This window comes from Pempheris klunzingeri, chromosome 8 (assembly GCF_042242105.1).
Source record: "Pempheris klunzingeri isolate RE-2024b chromosome 8, fPemKlu1.hap1, whole genome shotgun sequence".
In the NCBI taxonomy this organism is placed as follows: domain Eukaryota; kingdom Metazoa; phylum Chordata; class Actinopteri; order Acropomatiformes; family Pempheridae; genus Pempheris; species Pempheris klunzingeri.
Window position 1 is genome coordinate 14,819,520 of NC_092019.1, and position 23,446 is coordinate 14,842,965.

General features: G+C 43.5%; 1 protein-coding gene across 1 annotated transcript in view; it reads right to left on the reverse strand.

Moving 5' to 3' along the window:
- The window catches only part of itga8 (integrin, alpha 8), a 39,805-nt gene extending 17,383 nt beyond the window's left edge, over nucleotides 1-22,422 (reverse strand). Inside the window, exons 1-15 of the mRNA XM_070834776.1 lie at nucleotides 22,229-22,422; nucleotides 21,706-21,836; nucleotides 18,793-18,893; nucleotides 17,039-17,162; nucleotides 15,745-15,806; nucleotides 15,209-15,254; nucleotides 13,133-13,258; nucleotides 11,396-11,440; nucleotides 9,912-9,955; nucleotides 8,388-8,444; nucleotides 8,182-8,234; nucleotides 7,891-8,096; nucleotides 5,209-5,406; nucleotides 673-718; nucleotides 447-554 (exon numbers count right to left, since the gene is read on the reverse strand). Coding sequence (XP_070690877.1) covers nucleotides 447-554; nucleotides 673-718; nucleotides 5,209-5,406; nucleotides 7,891-8,096; nucleotides 8,182-8,234; nucleotides 8,388-8,444; nucleotides 9,912-9,955; nucleotides 11,396-11,440; nucleotides 13,133-13,258; nucleotides 15,209-15,254; nucleotides 15,745-15,806; nucleotides 17,039-17,162; nucleotides 18,793-18,893; nucleotides 21,706-21,836; nucleotides 22,229-22,422 — 1,541 coding nt within the window. The remainder of the gene's footprint in view (nucleotides 1-446; nucleotides 555-672; nucleotides 719-5,208; nucleotides 5,407-7,890; nucleotides 8,097-8,181; nucleotides 8,235-8,387; nucleotides 8,445-9,911; nucleotides 9,956-11,395; nucleotides 11,441-13,132; nucleotides 13,259-15,208; nucleotides 15,255-15,744; nucleotides 15,807-17,038; nucleotides 17,163-18,792; nucleotides 18,894-21,705; nucleotides 21,837-22,228) is intronic.
- Nucleotides 22,423-23,446: the final 1,024 nt, after the last annotated feature.

Consider the following 23,446-nt stretch of genomic DNA (forward strand, 5'->3'; position numbering starts at 1 on the left):
TATTTGTCCGTCCTGGGAGAGAGATCTCTCCTCTGTTGCCTTTTCTGAGGTTTCTTCCATTTTTCCCATTACAGGGGGTTTTTGTGGGAGTTTTTCCTGCTCTGAATCAAGGGTCTATGGATGCTGTGCAGATTGTAAATCCCCAAATTGCGGCAAATTGTGATTTTAGACTATCTAAACAAAATTGACGTGACTTGACTATTTTATATATCCTTTAAAATTGATTTGAATTTGTTGTAAAATTTAAACTTTCTTTGACCAACTCCGTTTCAACTCTGAAAACGCACATCTGTAGCACTTTGTGAGAACACAGGCCATTATTTATTTCTCACATATGTAGACACAGATAAGGATGAACCAGCCCAAGAAGAGTTTTTTTTTAGAGTTTTCTGTAAAGGGTTAGCATTAAGTATGGAATTAGGACTATTTAAGCATGTTCTTCTTACCAGGTAGCCATAATATCTGTGTGAGGCAGGTGACACTGTCGGTCATCAGGGTTCAGGATTCTGGGAGTCAAGATCATTGCAGCGTCCACAGACACTACAGCTCGAGACCTACACACACACACACACACACAATTGATATAAGACATAATAAAACTTGAAGGTCTCAGGGAGTTTCATAAATTCAAAAGCATTTCAAAGTGAGACAAAATGCATTGTTCATCTTTACCTGTAGACTGACACCTCGCCTACGCCAAACGCCCCCACAATCAGATCTACACAGAGAGAGAGAGAAAGAGAGAGAGACGGGAAATAGAGAGCTTCAAAGAATGCCACAGATGGGACTGATTTCAAGGTCTCCAGCAAGCTTCATCAAACACAGACCTCTCACATTTAATACACACACACACACACACACACACACACACACACACACACATTGTGACATTGCATTGATATCACCATGCTTTTCCTTTCTTATCCCTTCACACATGACCCGGTTCAGACTAAATTCATAAACACATGTGCTAATGTGCTTGTGCATGAATGTGTGTTCATATGTGTGTGCGTGTGTGTGTGTGTGTGTGTGTGTGTGTGTGTGTGTGTGTACCATGAGACAGGGACCCCATGCTGCATTCCAATGCCATTAGAAACTTCACATCGCTCCAATCACATTTCGCTAAACAACAACATTTCCCAACAGAGCCTGTGTAGTAACAGCTCCTAATCGTAAGCAGCAACAGATCTCATCTATATGTGATTTTTATTTGTTTTCATGGGTTTTGTGATGAACACACACTTTTAATTGGCTCTCAGAGTTTAAAATAGAGCTGGTATTTAATGGCTGCGGTTAGGGGACACATACCAATGAAAGCCGCACACACACACACACACACACACAGACGCAGACACATGCACACATACAAGTGCTGATTAAAACAATGTGAAACTGCAGAGAGGCACTTAATGGATACAAACCACGACTGCCAGATGCAGCAAAACTAAGTTGTGTGATCCTGAGAAAGACAGAATAACCTCACGCTGCTCTCATTGAGCAGCTGGGTCTACAACTAATGAATATTTTCATTATCAATTAATCTTTTATCATTTTTTTATGACTAACTGTTAACTTGTTTGGACCATAAAATGGCCAAAAACAGTACAAAGAATTCTATTATAATTTCTCAAACTCAAGATTTCAAAAACTAGAATTTATCCATTTATTTGAGTTATGTACTCTCGTGTAATAAGCAGGAGCCACTGAATGTTTGACATTTTTACTTGATTATCAACTATTTTTAATAACATTCAGGTTAAATTGTGGTAAGCTGGTGGAAGTGTAGTCTTATAGTCTTTACTTGTCATTTGCTGTGTCTTTCCTCTCCTGCATATTTAAGAAGAAAGGAACTAATTGAATCTGAGAGAGGAACATCTGTTTCTGCCTTTGGCTGCAGTCACTGAGTCCCCCTGAAACCACAACATTAAACATTTAGGCCCTGTCCCTCTTCCCCTGGGGTGTGCTATGTTGCTATGCGAGTGTGTGACTCTGTGTGTGTGTGTCGACACAGCCTGCAACGAGAAAGGACCTCAAGATGTGGGTTTTGTGGGGCAGCTGGAGAGGTACGGAAAAGGGGAAAAATGGTGCAGGAGGAGGAATGATAGAAAGAAAGGGAGAGAAGAGGATAGTGCACTTGGCCTTTAAACTGTGATCTGTTAAAGCCATCAGAGGTAAGGTGTGTTTTCAGCAGAGGGACTGCCTTACTCCCAGTCCAAATTCCTCTGTCCATCCCGCAGTTGGAGTTGTGTAACTCAGAAATCCAACTCCACTCCTGCCATAGGTGTGCGTTTTCACCACAGTGGTTGTCTGTATTCTTTAGTTTGCTCTCAAAAACCGCTGCATGACATGAGACTGATTTGAGGATAGGGCACCTTTGGGGTTAAGTGTGTGTGAGAGTGTGAGTGCGTGCATGGCTGCACCGAGGGCTAAATCAAATAACGGGCTACTTTCCTTTTCATGTCAATCCCATTTCCTTACACACAGGAAAGCTTGCTTGCCACTGTTGATTTGAGGTTAGTCTATGTGTGTGTGTGTGTGTGTGTGTGTGTGTGTGTGTGTGTGTGTGTGTGTGTGTGTGTGTGTGTGTCTAGACCTTCCAAACCACACCCACACACAAATGGACTGACACAACAGTGTGTACACTCCACTCACTGATGGCAGGTCTAGGTGCAGGTATAGTCTTGGTAACTGAGCTGCTTTAGCTGATGGTGTCTGTCCTGGGCTGTGAAAACACCACCACCAGCCAGAGTTTAGACAGACTGTCAAGCTGTCACTGGCTGTCTGCCCTGACTGCCTGTTTAGCTGCAGGGAATCGGCCTTGATGACGAAATGCCAAAGGTCAATGGCACTCAGTAGGAAAGGAGGCGGTTTTGAGAGAGAGAAATGGAGGATTTCTTCATTCTTGGATACACGTGTGGGAATTTAAGGCTGTTCAGTAACTTGCCAGCTATGATACATATTTCCAATATTACACTAACACTACATTCCTGTTGTAGAAAGTACATGTTTCACAGAGACAGCTGGAATTGACTGTCTCCAATTGAGGAGGATTTTCTAGGGATTGACTAATGTCGCAGGCTTTGTTTAAATGTACATATGGGGTATATAATCATAATGCTAAGGGGACAAGAAAAAAAAACACTCAAAGGTACAAAGGTACAAATTTGATCTACTTTTACTGATTGATTTCAAGCTGAAAGGAAGACAAGGTACATCCTGTATGAGCTGAGAACAGGGATGGTCACTAAATCTACGAGTAGACACGGAGCGCAGTAATAAATTTAACACCCACTTACCAACCAAATGGCCAGCCTAATGACCCCTCTGCACCACACACATCCAAATCATCGACCCTGACACATCTCTGTGTCTGTAACTCTCTAAGCAAGTTGGTGTGATTGACAAGTATAACACTGGCAGTTTTTGACCCTTGACCCTTTGGTTGAACCTGAAATACACCCTGAGGCAATTTGACCCCCGTCTTCTACACAGCTGACCCTAACCTTAACTCCAGCCTTAGCCTGAGCCATACTCTACTACTTGGCCTCCACTGCATCAGTGAAAAATCAGCTTGACGCTGCTTCTGTGTGTCATGCTCAAAACTAAAGATGTCCCTGAGCTTAATTTTGAGCAATAGACCTTAAGTGTGGGTGTCTTTTTTTACTGCTGTACTTCCTTCTTAGTCATCTTTTGCCTCTTTCTTTCATTAACCCTCCCACCGTAAGCTATCAAGTTAAAACACAAACATATGACATAATCTTTTTGGAAAAAAAAAAAAAGAAAGTCCATTAAAGCTAGAAGTGGACCTTAATCATTATCCTTTTTTCTCTCTGTGTTCCTGCAGTAGACTAATGACATTTAATGTCAATGGCAGCATATGGCGGCTGGAGCAGGCCTCCCAGACGCCTGTGCAGTCCTCTCATAACGCTGATCAAACATCTCTGGTTCCTTTGAAGAGTGTGACTTTACTACCGTGCTAACGACACTCCGTGTGTGTGTGTATTTCACTTCCGCCAGCCAGCTCTCTAATGACAGACGACGCAAGCACTGCAACGTTTGTGTGAGTGTGTTTATACGGTGTGTGTGTGTTGGCTGAAAGCTCTGCCACCCATGAGTTTCTAGTACACTTCTTCCTCCCAAAGGGCCTCCACCAGCCTAAGTTTCAACCTGTAACCCATGTGTGTATTTACTGTACTTTTCTTAATTCAGATTTGCAGTGGGTCTGTGTAGGGTCTAGCTTTGACCTGGAGCCTGGCATACGCTGAACACAAACTCTCTAGCCGCCAGTGAAACTGATCACAAGCCACACATGTGAACTTGTGTGCACTCATTTGTGTGTATTTCCCTTGATATCCTGTTTGTGGAATGAAGAAATCTGTTATTATAGCAGAATGAAAAGGAAAAAGGGGAAAGGGAGTGGAGGCAAAGAAAAGAAAAGGTAAAACTAAACAAATTCTCCTTTTCAGCCTAATCTGTGGAAACACAAAGCCAGAGTAACGCTGAGCGTAGAGCAGCTCTTAATTAGGGAGAAAATGAGGTAGTAAAACAGTGGTTTTACAGACCTGCTTTGTTTCAAACTGATTCTTTTCTGAAGAAAAAGTATATAAACAGCTTCACACACACATAAAAAATCCTCTACTTTTCAGGTCTCGTATGATTGCAGTGAGGTATCTAATGTATTTTGTAAAGTCAGAAGGTGGAGGTGTCTGGTAAACTAAGTAGGTGGCACATAAAGTAGGGAGCTGCCTGCATGTAAGTTGATTAAATGCTGCTTTGTCTGCTCACAGTTTTAGGGATTTGGGTTGAGGCTTGAATGTCTGGCAGGCTGAACATGCGGATAATGTATTATTATACTTCTTTCTTTCCCTCAATCTTATGTTTTCTCTCCTTCTTGAGTACTCTAAATCCCAAAAGAATGGATGCAGCAGCAGTTCATTGGCACTTATCCCTATACCCCCTTCCTCTGACTGATGACTTTACCAGAGAAGAGGAGGAAAGCGATGCAGGAGAACATGGGGATGGTAGTGGAGGAGTGCTTGGGGGGGAACCATGAAATGTGGAGGTCAAGAATCGAGGGAAAGGGAGAATGCAATGAGAGGAGCTAGATGGATGGAAAAGTGAAGGAATGTGAGTCTCAGAAAGAATTTTGATTATAACATGGGGAGCTGAGTAGAGGACTGACTTGACTTGTTGAGTGTAAGTATTTACCGGGATACTGATTGTTGTCCAGGTCTTGGCCTCCTCGCAGGGTGAATCCGTATCCAGGCAAGCTGCCGCTGGGGGTCCAGGCTGCTCTCAGCTCTTGGCTCAGCGTCAGGCCTTGCATGGTCACATCTCTGTTACCGTTAAAGATCAATACTCTGCCTCCACGTTCCTCGCCACCGAACGGACAGCCCACCGCCACGTCTGAGGGATGACACACACGCATGGTTTAGACATCAGGAGGGTTAAGGTCCCTCTGAGGCAGAAGCAGAAGAAAACATACAGGTAGAAGAAAGGGGGGAAGGAAAAAAACTTGACCTTCCTTTACCTGCACTGGGGACCATGACAGCATCATCATCTACTTGTTTTTGTGTCCATTTGTTTTACTCATATTCTTTCTGTCTTTCTTCTTCTGCCTGGACATTGTTTAGGTCAGTTCAACCTCCACTAATAAGTCTTGTGGGTGCGGTTTGCCTGTATTTGATTGACAGTGGTCTGGAGAAACAAACAAACTACCCAATAATTCTCGTCAGATTTTGATTCAAATATGTTGCCTTAATTGGTGCACAGAAGTATGCAACATCCCTTTTTTCCTACTAAACCCTGCCTTTTGGTGGTCTAACTTTGCCCTCATAAATTAATTTTATTTGGGACCCCACGGCTCATTGTCCATCAAAGATGATGGAGGAAGGAGGTTTTCAGGGCCTTTAAGAATTCCTTTACATTACATGCAGGCATGCAGCTTTATGAACAACGGGGCACCCACATACACAGACTTATATGAAAACAGAGATATAACAAGCACCTGTCCCAATATCAAAAGCCATACATTTACATTACCATTTGACATTAGCATACTGTTGATTGGTGTTCTTTTTAACCTCTTAATGTCCACACATTACACTGTCCTGCATTGAACAGTGTCCCTCAGTACTGTAACTGTCCAAACACCTCTAGACATCCTGTTTGTCTCCGGACCCCCCCCCCCTCTCTCAGCCTAAACAACTAGTTCCACATGAAGCAGATTGTGGGGTAGAGAGGATAAATGCAACCATGTGTGTACGCAAGTGTATATACGAGCCTGTGTGTGCGCATGTGTGTCTGCAAGTCTGTATGTCTATGTGTGGGCATGTGTAGATAAAGAAATAACTGTAAAAAAAAAAAGAAAAAAAATACCCAAAACATCTTACTTAAAAAAACCTTCAAATAATGTTAAAGTCACTCATGGACATTGCTCAACAGCATCCCACACAATGCAGACACTCACAGCAAAATGTGGAACACCCACTGTGATGACTGAGACCAAAACTATAGGAGATTGTTATTCACAGAAAGAAAGATGCTGACAGTCTGTGAGCGATGGTGACATAAAACCAGTGTTGGCTGATAAAAATTAAAAACAAAAAGAGCCACATGGCAAATTGAATTAGCTAAATTGTAGGGTTTCTACAGCTGACACTCAACAAAGCCATGAAGATGAGAGGATATGGGTATGGTTCTGCTTTATGAAGAATTTTGGAGAATGAGTGATGAGGTCTCTGCTATGTGAGGAAGAAGAGACTCGATGTCATGACAGACAGAAAAGGGATCTGTCAGTGATTATGCACGCATGATCACACAGGGGCACAGGTATATTTGAAGACAGATGTTTGACATTAGCAAAAAGAAGCTGCTGAAAACCCTGATCACAATGTTTCCATGGTGACTCCATAATGTAATGCTGAATAATGAAATCATGCACAGACACGGACTTGTACTCATTAGATTAAGCCCCTACAAATCTTCTCTCTGCAAGTCAGCTGGCAGAGAGGCTCCATGTCTGCTCAGACCACATCCCCACCCCTCAGAGACTATCACATCCACATCACAGCCTCAGTATTGATCCAATGATTATTGATCAGATTGTTAGAGTGTTTAAAGGGGTGGGACACACATTAACGCACTCTGTCCATGAATAAATAAAACATAAATCAGTGGGATCGATGTAACACGAGGGCCAAATAGGAATTAGTTCATTCATTTTTAAGGCAGCAATCAACAGGCCTTCAGGGCATTTGGGCTGCAGGCTGCATGGAGCATGTGTGCGTGTGTGTGTGTGTGTGTGTGTGTCTTTGTCCAATCAATGTGAGGATAAAACAAACACATTGAAGAGGAATGAACTCTGGGCTGCAGGACAGAGACTCCCAGATGATCTTATCTCAGTGCACATCTGGTGAGTTAAAAATAACTCCAACACACACATGCACACACGGCCTTAACCCTTATCATCACAGGAGGAAACAAGTTCACACAGACAACCTTTCATCGCCGCACTTCCTGATTGGCTAAAGAGCTTTAAGTTTTCTTAAGAAGCGGCATCTGATAGGATTTCCTCAGTCAGAGACAAAACAACCCAAGAGGCATGGGATGAACAGAAAAAGATTTGCCTGTCATCAGGTTTACCTGAAAACACTGGCCACAAATAGACAGACAAATCCCAGGGAAAGAGGTTCATGCAGACAAAGTATACAAAAGGATTTTGTGAAATTTTCTCATCTCCATATCTTTCTCCTTCTCTTTTCTCTTTGTTGTCTCTCTCAACTTGCATATTTTTGTTTCTCAGATGAATTTCATCTGGCTTAATTTCCTTTTTATTGTTCCTTTCCCTCTCCTCTGCCCTCATTTCTGTCTTTCATGCTCTCAGCATACCATTGTATCCATCCTGGTTGATGTCTCCCAGGGGTGCTATAGCTGTGCCGAAGCGCCCGAAGGTGTGCGTGCCAGTGAGGGCAACAGGTTGGGAGAAAGTGAGCGGGGCTATCTGTAGGTACAGATACACCCTCCCCACCTCTCTGGGTTTGCTCTCCAACTCTCTCTCCATGTAGAGGGGCGCCCCAACCAGCACATCGTCAGTCCTGGAACATAGGTTGTAGTTTCAGTGCTGAGAGAGAGACAGAGTGAGTGTATGTGTCTAGAGTGATAAGGAAATGTTGTACTTACCCATCTCCATTCAGGTCAGTGACTGCCACCGAATAGCCATAATAGGAGGCCATCTGAGGACCACAAACCCGATATGGTTACATGATTTTCATCTAATTTCATTTTCATCCATCTCCATCCAAACTGAATTCATTCAAAAATGGAGGAGGTTCATATGCAGCTCTGCAATATGACATACTGTGACTGGGGTGTGCTGATCCTCCTACCTGTTCCCCAGTAAAGTTCTGGATGAAGGTCAGATTTGTGGAGTTGATCATCACCACCTAAAACAAACAGAGGTATTGTCAGATATAATACAGCATGACTAATAAAGCACCAGACGTTGTCCTTGTAGCACTCCAGCATCAAATATGACCATGCAGTCTGACAAACAGGCACATGAAGAATGTAGGCAAAAAGTCAGAAACCGCATAAAAAAGCTTTTATTCTACTAAAACCCTTTTCTTTTCCCTGCCCTCCCCCACCACCATCCTCTTTGTGCCTTTACCATTTCCCCCATCATCTTTCTCTCCTTCCCCCCATCCTAACCCCGGTCGTGGGGAGAGACGGAGGGGGGAGGCTGAGAATTCCTTCATAAGACCTAAAATAACAACCACATGGAGACAGCCGGGGGCTACACACACACATGCACACACACATGCAGGAGGATACACGTTGACCCAATCACAGATGTCTCAAAGACGTACTAAACAGGGATAGACTTACGAACACAGACAGATGAGGATGTGTAAACACAAATATTGAATCTGAGCGCTCTGAGTTGTCAGATTGGTCACAGGAGAAACCTGACCGGGGTTGACAGCTACTCTAGAGCCTGACCTCTAACATGTCCTACCTGCATCCCTCATAACACTACTACCACTGTGAGCTACAAGCCCCCTCCTCTATGGTAGTCACAGTGCGCTGTTTGTACAGGAAGGAGCATTTTCAACACCAGCTACAATGTCAAGACATAAAACACACACTGTTGCAGTGTACACCGAGCATGCTGAACCCTGTGGTTGCACTGCAACTTAGGGCTAGGGGTCAGTTGTGTGTTGAGGAGGGTTAGTGGGGCTAGTTGGGGTCCCTGCCCTTCACATGCAGCGGAAGCTGTGTGTCATTAGGGAGGATTGACACAGTCAGCCCTGGGGACATGTTCCCATAAGAGAGCACAAGGCAAACCACACATTTTACGCACTGATGCACAAACAGTATTGCTTGTTGATATGTAGACACTTATGTTCGTGTATACAGTAAAAGTTGTAAACCTGTAAGAACCACTAAAAGCAGACAAATCTAAAAGCCTCTTGCACCTCTAGTCTCACACACAACATGGACTGCAAAACAACAAGAAAAGTCAAGTTTATACACACTTTACAGATGGGTGAAGGAAAAAACAATATAAGTTTCCGCATAAGCCACCAAAACAGCATTAAAGGTTCTTGGCACAGATTGTTTTGAAATCTACTAGAGACCATCCTACCAAAATAATATTCCCTAATGTGTTGTTTTGATAGTGGTGGTGGGGAGTGCTGTTAAACATGTCAGTCCAAAAGCTCTCTGGTCTCCCTGATCTGGAAATTCTGAAGGCCATAGCTTATGATTCTCTCATATGATTTTGAGACTCATCGAACTATTCACTGACCATTTGTGACTTGTAATGACACATCTAAATTCATTATGCTTCAAAATGAATTCATCCTAGTTTCTTTAATTTGTCACCTGTCTGCCAGTCAGTTCATACTTACATATCCAAAGTTCTGTGCTCCTCTCGGGACTCCAGCAATCAGCTCTAACAAAGAAACAGTTAAATTAGCATGTGTGTATGTATGAGAAAGACGTATAGAGAAAGAAATAGCTCAGCAGAGGTTTAATCTAAAGGCCTGAACCCTAAAATCCCCTACCCAGCCCACCCTGTCAGGAGGGCCAAGTGTTGCTGAGAACACACTGAGTGATTGGGCGCTCGGGCCCTGCTTGTGTATTGATTGATGAGTGTGGTGTCGTGGACTTATAGAGACAATCTGAAGGACCTACCCAGGGAGAAAAGACAGAGTCACCCCTTCCTGCCCTCCAGCTCTATCCAAAAGGCTCAACCACGAGCCTATAAACCAGGACTTCCCAGCTTCATCCTCACTCAGAACTTCCATTTACAACCAGTTCCTCACTCTGAAGACAGTTTGGGTAACAAGACCACAACAAGCTTCGAACCACAACACAACACATCAGCAGGCATGTGTAACCTCTTATGGCTCACTTTAAGACTCTTTGACATGTGTTGTGCCGAAGGGGGTTCAGGGCCTCTGCGGGGTTGGTATGAGGTTTGTAAAGGCAGGATTGTCCCATGAAGATCCCGCTAAATTGCGATTAGCAAACAGGGTCCAATAGACAGGAAATTAGGAACGGGAAGCTGAAGTGGCATTGGATGAGGAAGGTCTCATGTTAGTGACAGAGCAGCACAACAAGAGTGTGGTTTGAAAAATTATGTAGTATGACTGTGGTTGGACACATTTTGTTTTCTCCATATTTTCTTTAATAGCAGAGCCGCCCTTTTTGTTGAAATTGCTTGTTTGTCTCATTTGTGCCACTGACAATCTGATGACATGGGAATGAACATCAGCGGGAGCTGAAGCTCGCAGAGAAATGTGAATCAAAATGCTACAATTCTGGCAAGTCGTCAGAGCGTGCACATTAAGTGAAACCAAGATAAATAAAGTGATTTATACACTTTTATTCATTTTAATTGGCCTCTCAAACAAAAATGAACTCAAAGGCACTTTCACCCACCTGCATGTCCCTAATGAAATGATGCTGTGTGGCATGCCTGTCTCCATTTCCACCTAATATTTCAAGTCCACAAGAGATTCTGGGCCCTCTCTAAATCTGAAGTGGTCTGTGGAGTCTGCCGCTAATCATTCTAATCAGTCAAAATGGAGCAAAGGAAATCCCTTTATCAGTGCTTCCTGAAGTCCTGTCCCCTTAGGGTCGCGACCCAGACATACAGAGACAGTTCTCATTACTGCCTCTGAGTTCAAACCAAGACACTGTCACCCAGCTGTCCACTCCCTATCGCTCACCCTGTAACACCCCTCACAGTGGTCCTGCTATGCGGTCGTACAGCATAAAGAGCGTTGAGTGTTTCAGATGGTGTTGCAGGATGCCTGCTGATGTTGTTAGTGAGGGACTCATCTGGTTCTGAATGTGGTTAGCTGTAATGAATTGTTGGCTTTCTCACCTTGTACAGAGTCTCCAGTAAACTCTCCCACTGCCACAGAGTAACCTAGAGAGAAATCACATGGGAGAAACTAACTCTGTATGCCATGCTCTGTGTAAAGCGTATGTGATGTACAGTGGGGCAAAAAAGTATTTAGTCAGCCACCAATTGTGCAAGTTCTCCCACTTAAAAAGATGACAGAGGCCTGTAATTTTCATCATAGATACACTTCAACTATGAGAGACAGAATGGGGGGAAAGAATCCAGGAAATCACATTGTAGGATTTTTAATGAATTAATTGGTAAATTCCTCGGTAAAATAAGTATTTGGTCACCTACAAACAAGCAAGATTTCTGGCTCTCACAGACCTGTAACTTCTTCTTTAAGAGGCTCCTCTGTCCTCCACTCCTTACCTGTATTAATGGCACTTGTTTGAACTCGTTATCAGTATAAAAGACACCGGTCCACAACCTCAAACAGTCACACTCCAAACTCCACTATGGCCAAGACCAAAGAGCTGTCAAAGGACACCAGAAACAAAACTGTAGACCTGCACCAGGCTGGGAAGACTGAATCTGCAATAGGTAAGCAGCTTGGTGTGAAGAAATCAACTGTGGGAGCAATTATTAGAAAATGGAAGACATACAAAACCACTGATAATCTCCCTCGATCTGGGGCTCCACGCAAGATCTCACCCCGTGGGGTCAAAATGATCACAAGAACGGTGAGCAAGACCAAAGTAACAAAGGCTACCATCAGTAACACACTACGCCGCCAGGGACTCAAATCCTGCAATGCCAGACGTGTCCCCCTGCTTATGCCAGTACATGTCCAGGCCCGTCTGAAGTTTGCTAGAGAGCATTTGGATGATCCAGAGGAGGATTGGGAGAATGTCATATGGTCAGATGAAACCAAAATAGAACTTTTTGGTAAAAACTCAACTTGTCGTGTTTGGAGGAGAAAGAATGCTGAGTTGCATCCAAAGAACACCATACCTACTGTGAAGCATGGGGGTGGAAACATCATGCTTTGGGGCTGTTTTTCTGCAAAGGGACCAGGACGACTGATCCGTGTAAAGGAAAGAATGAATGGGGCCATGTATCGTGAGATTTTGAGTGAAAACCTCCTTCCATCAGCAAGGGCATTGAAGATGAAACGTGGCTGGGTCTTTCAGCATGACAATGATCCCAAACACACCGCCCGGGCAACGAAGGAGTGGCTTCGTAAGTAGCATTTCAAGGTCCTGGAGTGGCCTAGCCAGTCTCCAGATCTCAACCCCATAGAAAATCTTTGGAGGGAGTTGAAAGTCTGTGTTGCCCAGCGACCGCCCCAAAACATCACTGCTCTAGAGGAGATCTGCATGGAGGAATGGGCCAAAATACCAGCAACAGTGTGTGAAAACCTTGTGAAGACTTACAGAAAACATTTGACCTCTGTCATTGCCAACAAAGGGTATATAACAAAGTATTGAGATGAACTTTTGTTATTGACCAAATACTTATTTTCCACCATAATTTGCAAATAAATTCTTTAAAAATCAGACAATGTGATTTTCTGGATTTTTTTTTCTCATTCTGTCTCTCACAGTTGAAGTGTACCTATGATGAAAATTACAGGCCTCTCTCATCTTTTTAAGTGGGAGAACTTGCACAATTGGTGGCTGACTAAATACTTTTTTGCCCCACTGTATGTAATGTAACTTATTTTTACAATTCTAAAAAAACAGTGTGTGTGTTTGTCCTGTAAATGCGTGTTACCAAGGTAGCTGTCGTCGTGTGTGTCCTCAGCAGCTCTAGTGTGTTTCTCCCCTTGAACCCGTCTCAGCACTGCTTTCAAAGAGTAGCCGTTCAGTATCTCAGCTATCCCCGCTGTCATTACCTGACCTGCGCACACACACACACACACACACACACATGCAGACATGCATAGGATAAATGGATGGAGAAAAATAAAAACTCAGAATGAGGGAGTCACATCTGTTCATGGACAGCGGTTTTAGATCGGACCTCATGAAGGCCCTCTCCTATAGAAACCTACTGGAGCTGAACCGCCTGGTCCACATGAATGAAGCACCGAGCTAGCGACACATTGTAGTCTTCCCTAAGGAAAGCTAAAACACATCGTTGGCAAAGAGAAACCCCTTAAGAAAACGCCTGTCCTCTACGCAGCAAGGATTCTGAATTATAGGTGAGCAGACACAAACACACCCTTCCTCTGCTGTTGAACAAGAGGTCAAACAAACAAATGATTTTATCTATGGCTGCGCTCAACCTTCCATAAATCCTCCTTAATGTGTGTGTGTGTGTGTGTGAACTGACAGGGAGGAAAATGTGCCCTCTTAACCCTCCCTCCAACTCCTCTTCCACCCCCCCCTGCTTCTCTCTCACACTGCGCCATGAGTTTATCTCCCAGAATAACATATCACTATATCAACTCATTATTAAACCTCCATCTGATTAATGAGACACTGCATTACAAACTGTTAACACGCTGCATAAGTCACTGCTGCTAATTTGAAGTGTCCTTTACACCCTGAGATAACAAGATTGTATATAAAAGAGGTTTTTTATGACAACTCAGGCAGAAGGCTGAAGATAATCGTTGTATATTAAAGGCCATAAAATCCAGGCTGAGTGCTTTTATAAACATTCGGAGGAAGTGTTTTAACTGGAGGCAGCCAGCCTTGCCACGCTGAGGGCACAGAGAGAGTCCATTAGGCTGTCTGTAATGCTGTCTAGTGCGGTCTTGTATGCTGGAGCATTTATTATTTAACCATATGTAATAACAGCCACTATGCCAAACAATAACCCAAAATCATAAAGCCTTGTGTAGCAGTTTTCAAATATCCATCACTGGGCCACTTTCCTCTTTTTTTCTGTCCTCTCTCTAAAGACACATATTCTCTTGCTGGATCTTTCTTTTCTAGAGAAATGAAGTGTTGTGGAGTGACAGATAAGGTGTTACAAAGAAAGGAAAGAGAAATTAGTTTATACAAATGATCAATAACTGTCTTCTTGCTCTTACAAACAGCTGCAGAACACCTCTAAATTTGGATAACACATGCACACTCTCACACACCTGGAGATGGGGGAGTAGTGTCACACTTCAACAGTTGAACTCTGACACACTTTGGCTGTGTCTACACCCATTAAGACACTTCATCCCTCTGCTTAGACTAGCTCTGCATATTCAGCAAGCTAGCTGACCTCAGCGTCGCATTTATCAAGCAGAAGATCCATCTTTCCTCTTCTTCCTCTCTGTCTGATTCACTTCTCATGTTTCTCTCCCCCCTCCGCTGCAACATGTTTCTATCATCTCCTCAACAATCCTCTGTCACTTTTGCTATCCTCCCTGCTCTCTTTCTCTCTCAGTTTTTGAATTCTTCCCACTTTTCCTCTGTCCCTCTCAACCCTGTAGCCTGCCCTTGAGCCTCTTCCTTTCTCCACCAGGCTTTTCCAAGCCCCCTCTGTGCTTTATCACGGTGCAGAGGGGCTGTTCCTCCACACTTCATTACCCTCCGATCTGCTCATTACAGAGCCCAAACACCCACTTCCTGTTACACTGTTACAGACAGAAAGGCATAAAGTGAGGGAGAGAAAAAGTTAAGGAGAGTGGCTAAGAAAGAGAAAGAGACACACGTCCTTCCCTCTTCTCCTACACAAGGCTCCTGTTATGAAACTGCAGATTTGGCAAGTGTGCCCGTGTGCATCGGTGTGTGTGTGTGTGTGTATGTGAGCTGTTCTGACTGCTAAAGTCATCTTCATTCTCTTTTCACAATTGAACACCTTCCCGTCTATGAAATCACTGCAGATATATACTGTTGTTGCAGTTACCTTGCCAGTAATAGCTACCAGGTCCTCCCACCACCAGCGTTCCTTCCTGGAATAAACACAATTAGTTAGGGTTAGTCATGTGACAGAAATTTGTCAGTTGATTTGTGTGTGTGTGTGTGTGAGCGTGTGTGTTGTGTGAGACTAGAGAGGTATATGATGTGTGTAGCCATGTGTGAGCGCACATATGATTCCTGCTGCCATGCCTGTTGACATCCTGTGGAGAATGACAGCTTCCTGTACAGGAGGGTAGAGTTGGACTATGAGACAGAGGCTAAAGTTCAAATTGACTATACAGTGAAAGAATGTATGTGTGTGTGTGTGTTTGGTCTATTGTGTTCAGAGGCGATGGGTCACATTAAGACTGGAGGCTCCTCTGGGGACAAACATGCTCTCATCTTCCCAGTGTCCATAAATCTCTGAGGGGAGTCTCATGTTTGAAGAAACCTCTCTGCTTGCACTTTGAGAGGGGGCAAGATGTGTGTAGGGGGTTGTTATGGCGGTAGTGTGTGATTGTTGCTGCACGCAGCAATTTTTACCTTGGTAAAATCCACACTGAAGCCAGCCTGGCAGAACCCCTGTCCCTCTGGATCTGGATCATCTGAAAACCACACAAACAGAAAAAAAATCTTTCAAACCATCATGTTAACTGTTAAAAAAAAAAACATTTTCTGGAACAAAGCACTGAACTAACATTGCAGTGACCATTACGTCTATCAGATTAAACAATTTTACTACTACAAAATGAAGAAAAACGTATTACGGTTTACATAAAAATGCAGAACCACTGAGGTGTGTTTCTGTTTAAATTACTGCTTCAAACTGTGCATGAACACAAAAAAAAGTTTGGGCACATAATAAATTGTTCTCCATTTCAGAGGCACCCTGGGGTGAAGCTTAATGATGCCTAACTACACACGTGTGCATATAAACAAAGTGTGAATTATAGTAAATGTCTGAGTGGTCATAGATTCATGTTAAGATGAAGCAAAAAAAAAGCTGCTCGAGGAAGAAAATGCAGACTTAAGACACATGTTGAAGAAAAACTTCCTCTGCCCTGAGAACTCTGCAGATTTATTCCCCCCTTGAGAAGACTTGAGTTTACAATGTGATTATTCTAGTCTTGATTAGCCTGAACTGACATAAACAACAAAATAGCGACCTTTAACAACCTTCAACCAATTACTTGAGGGAGTCTAAGTATGAATCTCTGTGCATCCGAGTGCATGAGTGTGAACAGTGAGGGATTTTTATGCAGAGCGGATGCTGGAGTGGATGATAAGGGGTGTCTTTGATCTGCTGTTTATGATGCGCCACCTGATAGCCTCCATTTCTCCTTATCATACTCTGCTGGTGCCTCTTATCACTGTATGGGGTGAGAGGGGTCTCAGGGAGAAAGTCATAGAGACAGAAAAAAATGGAGATGAAGGGGCAGAGGCCTGAAAATCCCCTGAATCCCATCTACAGAGCTGATGACAGAGAGAAGAGGACCAGAGAGGGAAACATTTACTGCCGGAGAGACAGACTATCAGGTTGCTGTGGCAACTTTTAAAACACCAGGCATGTTAATCCACTGGGAAAGCCAACAAAAAAATCCTTCAGCTTGCTGCTTTGAGTCTGTTCAACCAAATTACAAAAATGCACATTTTCTGACATAGTTTTGGTTTCATTTGTGGACAAAGTATGTAAAGATAAAAAGAATTCTAAATGCTATAGATAATTTGTGCTCATACTGACAGCAGAGAGGAAGAAAAAGAGAACAAAGGGAGGGACGGAGGAAGGTAGTTAAAGGGAGATGGAGACAGTTGCAGACGGGGCTGGAGAGTGACTCACTGGTCCTGCAGGGTGAGTACTCTGCGTAGGCACTGAAGTTCTGGACGGCCACATAGCAGGTCCCCACAGGGTCCTTCTCCCCACTCAGCTTCACTGTCCGCCAGTGGTAGAGAGGAGCACATGCCTACACAACAAACAACACTCTGTTTCCCATTTAAAGAAACACCAACCTAAATGGTGGCAAAAAGTGTTTTGAAAAAAGGGCAACATTTGCGTGTAACTTACAGTGCTGTGAAAAAGTATTTGCCCCCTTACAGATTTCTTCTGTTTTTGCTTTATTGTCACACTTACATGTTTCAGATCATCAAACAAATTTTAATATCACACAAAGATAACCTGAGTAAACACAAAAAGCAGTTTTTAAATGATGATTTCATTTATTAAGGGAAAAAAGCTATCCAAATCAACCTGGTCCTATGTGAAAAAGTAATTGCCCCCCCTTGTTAAATCATGAATTAACTGTGATTAACCACATGTTTGAAAGCTGAGTTCAATTTCACTTGCCACACCCAGGCCTGATTACTGCCAGAGCTGTCACTTAAATCACTTAAATAGACAACATGAAGTAGGCTAAAAGATCTCAAAATGCAACACATCTTGCCCCGATCTAAAGCAATTCAAGAACAGACAAGAAACATAGCCATTGACATCTATCAGTCTGGAAGGGGTTAAAAAGCCATTTCTAAGTCTTTGGGACTCCAGCGAACAGTGAGAGCCATTATCCCCGAATGGAGAAAACATGGAAGAGTGATGAACCTTCCCAGGGGTGGCCGGCCTACCAAAATGACTCCAAGAGTGCATCGACGACTCATCCAGGAGGTCACAAAAGAACCCCAAACAACATCTAAAGCACTGCAGGCCTCACTTGCCTCAGTTAAGGTCAGTGTTCATGATTCAACAATAAGAAAGACACTGGGCAAAAATGGCCTCCATGGGAGAGTTCCAAGGAGAAAACCACTGCTGACCAAAAAGAACACAAAGGCACATCTCACATTTGCCAAAAAACATCTTGATGATCCCCCACACTTTTGGGAAAATATTCTGTGGACTGACGAGACAAAAGTGGAACTTTTTGGAAGGTGTGCGTCCCGTTACATCTGGCGTAAAACTAACACAGCATTTCGGAAAAAGAACATCATACCGACAGTCAAACATGGTGGTGGTAGTGTGATGGTCTGGGGCTGCTTTGCTGCTTCACTTGGGTTATGCAGCAGGACAATGATCCGAAGCACACCAGCAAGTCCACCTCCGAATAGCTCAAAAAAAACAAAATGAAGGTTTTGGAGTGACCCAGTCCAAGTCTGGACTTAAATTCGATTGAGATGCTGTGGCATGACCTTAAACAGGCCGTTTATGCTCAAAAACCCTCCAATGTGGCTGAATTAAGACAATTCTGCAAAGAAGAGTGGGCCAAAATTCCCCCACAGCGATGTGAAAGACTCATTGCCAGTTACTGCAAACGCTTGATTGCAGTTGTTGCCGCCAAGGGTGGCACAACCAGTTATTAGGTTTAGGGGGCAATTACTTTTTCACATAGGGCCAGGTTGGTTTGGATAGCTTTTGCCCCTTAATAAATGAAATCATCATTTAAAAACTGCTTTTTGTATTTACTCAGATTGTCTTTGAGTGATACTAAAATTTGTTTGATGATCTGAAACATGTAAGTGTGACAAAAAAGCAAAAACAGAAGAAATCTGTAAGGGGGCAAATGTCATGTGACACGTCTGATATTAACTGACTTCATGTCCACTCACCACCACTTTTCCTTTGTGTGTCCTGACTGATGCTCCAAACCACTGGTGCGACTTAAACTCCAGTGGCTCTCTGGTGCCATTTACCTTGATCATTCTGTTATCTGGAAAGAGACAGAGACAAGAAAGGCAGAGAGGAAGTGGAAAAAACATAAAAAAGAGAGACATTTCATAATGATGCCAGTAAAAGCTGATATTAACTGTGGTAATGTGGATCCAGGCCTGTAGCTCTGCCTGTGTGAATGGAAGGCATTTGTCCTTGATAAGCAAGAACAAACAGCAATGTCTTAAACTGGCCTATAACACACATCAAAACCCCATTTGCCCCCCAGAAACAGACATTTCTTTAGAGCCTTTCCTATAAAACGACAACACTTAAGGCACGCCTACATACACACATACATGGACAGACCCCACCACACACACAAGATCGCACATGCACATTATGAACTTTTCCCAGCCGGCTCACAATTAAGTGTCAGATTTGGTGTGAGCATATGTGAGCATGTGTGTCTTTGCTCTGTTAGATATTTTCCAGTGTTGTTTAAGACCAGCTGGGTCTCTTTAGAGCCATGCCGATCCCTCCCTATGAAACACCTTCCTTTAGTGCTTGCACACACATTTAAACAGGCACATACACTTACAAGAAGACAATAAATGCACAAAGGCAGGTGTAAATCTACTTCTGAATAAATGTATGGCCCCCATAATCATATACAGGATATATAGTAAATCCCACCGACACCCAAATTGTGTGTTTGCATGCTTTTATATGAATGATTCTAATATCTAATGAAAAACCACCACTATCTCAAACATGGGAGTCCATTATTCTCACTAGCGGCAGTATCATGGCCCTAAAAACCAAAGAAGCAGATTCATGACTGCAAGGAATTCCAGGACAGGTTTGGAAATTGTGGGTGAAGTTAGTGACTGAAGAATAGTCTACTAGACACACCCAACCCTGTTTAGCTGCTCTGAGGCCGCACCAGAGGGCTGGCTGTAGTGTGAAGCTCTCACATTCATGGATGTATGTTTTCTCTACATAAATAAAGAAGCTTAATTTACTTCTCTAAAGTAAGTTTATGATTCGTGTTCAGTATCTGTCATTTTTTGGTAGATTAGAAAGCAACAAATCAGCACGTAGAACCCAGACAGCAGGTTTCTCGACTCTAATCACGAACATGCAATCACTAATGTGTGCCTCTCACTATATCTACCTCAGTCTCAACCCTCCTGCTACATTGGCATCACTTGACATATCTGCGTAACATCACTGAAGCGATGCACACACACACATACACACACAGTTTCACACACATAGTTTAGGCACTCGTGAAGCTGACATATGGATATTAACACATACAGATGTTCACCACTCATGCTGATATTTTGTACAGTGTGGGTGCATGTGTATGTGCCTTTTTGTCTGGTTTATACCTGTAATAAAGGGACCGCTGTAATTCTAGAAATATCCACCGTGGCCACTGTCATCAATCACCTTGTGCATACCCACCCATTCTAGTGAATAGATACATACATGCACACGACTGCACACACATCTGTTCCTCTGTGTGTATTCTTATGCTCCCCAAACCTGAAATTCCTCCCAAAACACTTCACACTTAAACTAAACCCTTTCTGAAAAATAACCTGTAATTAACTTTGAGGAGAGCAAAGAAAATTGCCCTCACTTTAGAGGTTTACCCTCATCTGATCTGCATGGAGCCTCACTTTAGTTCAGGCAGGCCAATAAATATGTACTGGCATCAGCTGATCAGCGGCTTCATTCATGCTTCCATAACAGCAGCTCACTAATACATCAGTTGATGAGCAAGCAGCTGACTATCAACTTCGAACCATCTATCATCTAACCATGACAGTCCTCTGCTGAAATAGTCATGGCAGCATCAACTCCATCCACAACTATAACTTTCTCCCTACATGTTATGGTTAACTCTGCTATGATCGAATGTGCGTGCATGCGACTTTCTCTGAATCCTTAAAAGAGCAGGGCCACTTCCACGAAAGTTAACCATGCAATAGATCAGTTCCCTTTCCGTCTTTCTTTATGTTCTCCTTGCAGAGGGGTGGGGGGGGGGGAGGGGTAGACTGATGGAGAGCGAGAGAGAGAGACTAGGGAAGAGGAAAAGAGACAGGGATAAATTTTCAAGATCTAATAAAAAGCAGACCTCACTCAATCCCCCTTTCTTCCGAAGGGGAGATAAATTCCCATGTGCATACAGTTTACCCCCCCCCCTCTCTTCTCACTTGTTCTCTCTCTCTCTCTCTCTCTCTCTCTCTCTACCTCTTGCACACAGACTTACAATTCAGATGGGAAAGTGTGCATCAGAGACATTAGACGAACAAACAAAGGCTGATTGGACAGTTTTCCCTTGATGATAATATATTGAGAACCATAATCAACATGATGTAGGCATGCACCGACAGACCCGCCAGCCACCTTTTTTGTTAGATGAAGCTGATGGGACCCATGTGTCTTATCTCTCTTTTTCATGCAACAACACATGTGCCAACTCATATACACGCAAATACCAGACACACAGGTTACGAAACTCCAGTAGTTCCAAAAGAAGCAACATCCAGGGAGACCTGTGGCTTTAAAAGGATCTGCTTGGACTTCAGCAAAATGGACACTTGTTAAATTTCATTTCATAGGATATTCCTCATAAAACACTGACACTGCTGAGCATATGTCTCACAATCTGTCCAAATATAACATTATAAGTTATTCCGTTGCATGTCCTGCAACAACACACATTGTTTGGAAAAAAAAAAAAGAATCTATGGAACATAATGATATCCAGTGGGGCCCCTCGGGAGATCTGTCATGAATTTATTTTGATCCCTGACATTACAAAAAACGAAAATTGGAAAAGCTTTCAGGTTACTTACTGGAATTGTCAAAAGGTATCTGTCTGCAGCTGTTGGGGAGGCCAGGCCAGGGGCAGTAGTAGACGGCCCCTGCCTCCACAACGCCAGGCTGGGAGGTGTTCGCCTTGGGAGCCCCCACCAACACACTGATCCTGGTGAGGAAAAACAAAAAAAATGTACATGCAGGACATGCAGGAGAGCTGCAATGCATTATGTAAATCTGGACAGTCAATGCACAATTTAGCTCATTCATAAATCTTAGTTTCTATTCAGTCATAAATCTGTTTTGCTCTGTGCAGCGAAAATCTGAATTATTCCTACTTTTTCTGTCCCATTACAGTATGATATGCAGCATGTGCAACCTTTACTTTTTTTCCCACCTCACATCTGTTGAATTCCATTCTGTCCTTTGAGTCTATTGTAAAATAATGTACTGGCAGGTTAAACTTAATGCACAGGTACAGTTTAAGTGGATTTAGCCGATTAGATCATAACTCCTGCAGGACCCTGATGGGACAACTTCAGTCCTGATGTTGCCACTCACGTGTTGCTGTCGGCGGTGGCTTGGTAGAAGTCCACAGAGTAACCGAAATAACTTCCGTCGGGTCCCCTGTAAACCGTAGGATGCTCTGCGTAAAGGTTAAAACTCCAAACTCCACTTAGCGCCGGCCACAGCACCGACAGCACCCCGAGAATAAACATCCCAGCGGAGGAAACACAGTCCCACACACGCTCCATCATCCGCAAAGAACAGCCTGCTGAGCACTATTCCCAAAAACTGAGAGGGAAGTGGGAGAGAGAGAGAGAGAGGGGGAGAGAGAGAGAGAGAGAGAGAGAGAGAGAGAGAGAGATTCCTCCGTGCAGGTGATGTAGGTCTGTCCCGGGTTAAGTCCGCCAACTGGCTGTCAGTGGATCACTGCGCTCTGCTGCGCTCCCCCAAAACTGCCCCCTGACACCCTGAAACCACCAGGTCTGCCCAGAGTCTGAGTTTCAAGACTACACAGCCTCGCCCCCGCCCTCTGCACAAAACTTTACCCCCCTACACACACACACACACACACACACACACACATTACAAGACACTGACCACATCTGAGCGCGCCACGGGGCTGGTGCGTCACCGCTCCTTTTATGGCACAGACTTATTTTCTGTGGCGAATTTGGAGCTTCACCCTGAAACAGTAAATAATATTAAATTGAGATTTACAACCACCTTCTCAAATCAATCCAGAAATCCACGCAGTCGCAGGCGCACGCAGAGACTTGGCGCGCAAGCAAGCAAACGCAAGGATCAGTAACTGATGAATAAATAAAATAAACCACTTTATACTTTTTTTATTGGCCATTTCGGTCACACACGCCGTTAAAACAGGGCTGCATTTCCTTCCCCGGAGAATAATCTCATGTAATTATGTCAGTAATTATTATGGCGGCTTACAGCAGGAACCTCTTGAGCTGTGCAAGTTAAAGCAGTTTGGCCCTCTCACCGTTTCAATCAACACCAGGCGATTTCCCTCCCTAAACCTCATCGGTAACATGCTTCGCTCTTGCTGAAAATAATATCCTGCAATGAAAAGGAGTTTTAAAGATGTGTCAGGCCAGACCGGGCTTGTTTTTGTACATGTAGCTCAGCACATTTCTGAACATTTTTCTCATCAAAAGCTCATTCTCTGTGCGTATGCGGGAGAGTTGAATGTGGCGCTCACTGCTGTTTATCATTGTTCTAATTAAACCGAGCTTTATGGGCGCATTAGTGATCAGT